Source organism: Echinops telfairi, unplaced genomic scaffold (assembly GCF_000313985.2).
Source record: "Echinops telfairi isolate 266 unplaced genomic scaffold, ASM31398v2 ScPeMD7_42;HRSCAF=159, whole genome shotgun sequence".
Taxonomy (NCBI): Eukaryota; Metazoa; Chordata; class Mammalia; order Afrosoricida; family Tenrecidae; genus Echinops; species Echinops telfairi.
In genome coordinates, this window is record NW_022103940.1 from 718675 (window position 1) to 723486 (window position 4812).

The 4812-nt window shown below is 37.2% G+C and overlaps 1 protein-coding gene across 1 annotated transcript; it reads right to left on the reverse strand.

Moving 5' to 3' along the window:
* Positions 1–3962: 3962 nt before the first annotated feature.
* LOC101645336 (homeobox protein TGIF2LX-like) lies at positions 3963–4562 on the reverse strand. The gene has a single exon (XM_004711225.1). The coding sequence runs from the start codon at positions 4560–4562 to the stop codon at positions 3963–3965; it is 600 nt and encodes a 199-aa protein (XP_004711282.1).
* Positions 4563–4812: the final 250 nt, after the last annotated feature.

The window sequence follows — 4812 nt, forward strand, 5'->3', positions numbered from 1 at the left end:
TTTCTAAAGAGCACTCTGGCTGTACTTCCAAGAGCAATTGGTTTGCCCTTTTGGCAGTTTATGGTACTTTTAATATTCTTCTCCAGCACCACATTTCAAATTATTCTTTGGTCTTCCTTATTCAATGTCCAAAATTCGAATGTATATGAACCAATGGAAAATACTATGTATGGCTTGGGTCAGGTACACTTTAGTCCTCAACCTAACAGTATTGCTTTTCAATACTCTGATTTTGTGCAGCATATTTATTTAATGCAACCCACCTTTTGATCTCTTGACTGCTACTTCCGTGAGCATTGATTGTGAACCTAAGCAAGATAAAAGCCTTGACAATTTCAACATTTTCTTCAAACCAATCATTATAATGATGATCCAGTTGTGATGAGTCTTCCTTACATTTAGTTGTAACCCATACTGAAGGCTGAAATCCTTCATAGTCATTGTCAAATGCTTCAAGTTTTCCCTGATTTCATTAAGCAAGGTCATGTCATCTGCATATGTGAGGTTGTTAATAAGCCTTCCACCAATTCCTTCCGTCTGCCAAATTCTTCTTCATATAATCCAGTTTCTCTGAATGTTTGTTCAGCAAACAGAGTGAACAAGTATGGTGAGAGATTAAAACCCGGACATGAATATTTTCTGAATTTAAGCCATGAATTATACCTTTTTTTCTGTTTGCACAACTGCCTCTTGATCCATGTACAAGTTCTGCAGAAGCAAAATAAAGCGTTCTCAATTTATTATTCTTCTCAAAGTTATATATAGATATATACATTCCACACATTCAAGTGATTAAAATCAAAGACATATGCAAACAATTAGTCAACTGGACTAACAAACCTTGTAAACATCATTTTCCAGGACCCTGAGATTAAAAGAGCTCGAGAGTTGATAGTTCTTAGTTACCTGGTGCCTGCTTTCAACTTCTCAGAAAAGGATCACACTGGAAGATCCTGGATAGATTGGAATAACATTATTTCAGATATAATTAGCTTGAAATTTAAAATCTTACCATTTATTTTCCCTTTTGACTCATTTTTAACTTGTTCTATTGTTCATGATTTTCTGCCTTTTTCTTAGGATTGAAGTTTATCTGTTTTATTTTGTTGTTACTGATGTTTGTTTTTTTCTGGTTATGGTAGAGTTTTTTTTATATGAACTCCAGAATAGGTTAATTTACAGATATAGTAATTAGATTAATAGATCCCTTAGGGTTATGCCAGGGTTTCTGGGGAAATGGGGAGCTAATAATAATGGATACAAGAATTAAGAAATGATCTGAAATTGATTGTGTTGATAATTTCACAACTCTTTTTACTATATTAAATCAATGAATAATATCATACAGAAAGTATATGTCAGCAAAATGTTTTTTAAAATGTGGGGAAAATCAAAATAATAAAGAAGGTCAGGCTTACAGTCAAATACAGAATGGTGGAAACCTTGAGACAATAGTCTTTAGTCACCTTTTAGGACTGGAAATTAGCTCATTCTCCATGGTTCAATTTCAACCAAACAATAGGTAAGTCTATAGGGTCGGGGGATGAAACTGCAGAAGCACATACACCTTAGAATAAGCAGTCATTTGAAATTAAAAGTGCAGCATTTCCAAAATATTAGGAAAGAAAGAGGAATGGAAACAAAAGAGATAGGGAGGAATTGGGATAAGAAATGTTTTATTCGGTGAACTTCAGTCAATGTGATGAAAAAGAAATGTGTATGAATTTATCCAGTGAAAAATTGATTTGCTCTGTAAAGCTTTACTCAATTCTTAATAAAAGGAAATAAAAGTTTAAAATGAGACAAAATAGTAGGGAGAGTTCAGAATATCCTACTTTAATCATGAAATCTTATATATTTAAAATATGGTCCAAACTGAGGTTCTGAACAAATTGGTATCGGTATTTTTTGGTGTGTTTATAGTTGTCCTCAGTAAGAAAGTATTTAAACAAATCCCATCTGTGGTAGTTATATAATTTCATGTCAATTTGAAGATACATAGGAGGATGTACATTAGTACAGATAGCAACTGGAAACACAGGGAATCCAGAACAGATGACCCCTTCAGGACCAGTGGTGAAAGTGGCAATGCCTGGAGGGTGGAGGGAATGTGGGGTGGAAAGGGGGAACTGATTACAAGAATCTACGTATAGTCTCCTCCTTGGGGGATGGACAGCAGAGAAGAGGGCAGGAGGAGACATCAGACAGTGTAACATATGACAAAATAATAATTTATGAATTATGGAGGGTTCCTGAGGGAGGGGGGAGGGGGAAGGTAGGGGGAAAATTAGGAGCCTATATTAAGGGTTCAAGTAGAAGGCAAATGTTTTGAGAATGATGATGGCAACAAATGTACATATGTGATTGACACAATGGATGCATGTATGGATTGTGATGAGAATTGTATGAGCCCCCAATAAAATGATTTTTAAAAAAGAGTACAAAGGTGGAGTCTAGCCTGATGTTGACTTTTTGTGGGTGTGGCCTTTTCATGAGGAGGGTCATGGGAGCCTCAGCATCTCCCTCCCCCACTCCCCCACACCTTTCACTTTCCTGCTGGCTGATCCTGGTTGCGGACAGAGCCCTATGATGAATTGCACCATGGGATACACATGACTTTCTACCCACTAGTCTAAGATCTTCCTGCATTCTGCATCAATTGCATGTGGCTGTATGAGTCTGAAGAAGGACTTATTGACTATTATCGGACTTATGTACTTGAGTTGGAATGGGCTGGGATGTTTTCTCCATGTATAACTTATTCTTCATATAAAGTTCTTTCTTCCACATTTATGAGTATCACTGGATTTATTTCTCTATTCAACCTAGCCTATCACACTGTCTGAATTTCCTTGAACTCATATATACCTTAAAACACTGAATATCTTCCTATAACTAGTATTCCTATTTCCAGAGCTGCACTTAGGAGATGTTAGCCTGTTTATTTTATAAAAATATTAAGTTATTTCTAAGTAGCATTGAATAAAACATTTGGATACTCCCTCTCCACCAATACAAGGATTTTAAAAGAAAATAAAAATGTAAAAAATAAATACATCCACAATAGAAAACCTGTGCCTACTTTCTTTTGCCCAAAAATTTAAGGTATGGATCTATTTCTTCTTTTCACATATGGTTTTGTTTGCTTCTTTTTCAAACTACCTTCCTTTGGTTCTATCTCTTTCAGGGAATTTTTTAGTCAGTCGTCTTTTCCCTCTTACCCAGAGAATTAAAGCTAATAAAAAGTATTTTCTAAAACCAACCATCTAATCAACACGAGCAGAGCATTGGCATTTGGCATTTTATCTCTACTGTGAACGTTTCATTGGCGCTGCAACGAGTTGTTTGTCCTTACTGTAAAATGTTGGCAAATCCACTGATTACCTTAACTAGGGAAGAAATTGTGCAAAGGAAAAAAGAACTGAATTTCAAAAAAAGTACAATAAGTGCTATTATAGCCATGTTTTATAGAGACTTTTCCATAATGTAAATAAACAAGAAAGATTACAGAAAAGGGGGAAAGATGGATGATTTGATATCTGCAACAATATTGGGACCAAAAGGCCGGGCTGGAAAGTCCAAAGCATTCTTCCAAGTCTTATCACAATGTATAGTTCCTTATGCTTTGGTCAAATTGTCTGAAGTGTTTCTATCTTGAACAAGCATAACAAATAAAGAACTTTGCTGCAATGTTCATTGTAATGGTAAATTAGTTATCGCCCATCTAGAGACATTGAAATATTGGGGCAGAATTTAGTCCCAATAGGTAACAATGATTCTTATAAAACCCATAGAAGAAAATATGTCTTTATAAAAGGCAAAAGAAAAAAACAAAAAACAAAACTAGTTGACTATTAATAGGTCTTCCATAGTAGACAGAGAACTGCCTACGTGAGTTATTCAGGAAAATCACGGACTGGGTTGTTTCTTCTGCAACTTCACTTCGTCAGCCCTCCGCACAGCTATATAACAGGGTCAGGAGAAGACATAGGCAAGGGCTTGCTAGTGCAAATCTTGAACTTTTTCTTTGGCTGGATGTCCAGCATCTGGCCTGGGGCTAACACTGCATGCAGAAGTTTCTTCCCTAAGAGTGTATTTTTCAGCAGGGGACACAGGTGCAGGGATTGTGCTGTGCCCATATTTCTGGACCCTGAGTTGGCACATGTAAATGAATTTGTGCTCTGCATATGCATCATTTCTCTGTGCTTGCCATTTTGATATTTCATGTTGCTCTGCTTGGGATTGATTCCATCTTGTTGAAGTATTTGGGGGAGAATTCTTCTGCGAGCATTTATGAACCAGAAAGAGATCTGTCGTAAAGACAAATTGGTCTGCTCCGACAGCATTTTGTTCTCCACCGCTGACGGGTGGGTGCTGTGCCTGTGTTCATACAGCCAATCACGGAGGATCTTGATGGACTCAGGGGGAAGGAACCCTTTCCACTTCCTCTGACCCTCCGGTGATGCAAAAACTGCGTTTTTGCCTGTGTCAGTATTCAATATGATTGGAGTTTCTTGGACCACAGATTTGGTCTGGGACAGGATTTCACCAGGGGCGTCCATGTTTGTTAGGTCAAGCTTCACTCTTTCTAAAAATTGTAGACAATGAAGTTAAGAGTAACGTAAATCTAGGAAAGCCTGTGAAGATTATATATGAAGGTCTCCATGACTTCTAAGCTCATTGCTTTGCACTCTTGTAAACATTGTTGCTAGGAGCATTGCGTCAGCAGGTTCTGTGAGGTCACATCCTCTCACTACTCCTTGTTCTTCCCATCCCCCTCCAAACACATGAATGTGTATAGAGAAGTGTGTA

What these genes read in the sequence shown, in the direction of transcription:
- LOC101645336 (XM_004711225.1), bottom strand. Translation starts at nt 4,562, where the DNA reads ATGGACGCCCCTGGTGAAATCCTGTCCCAGACCAAATCTGTGGTCCAA.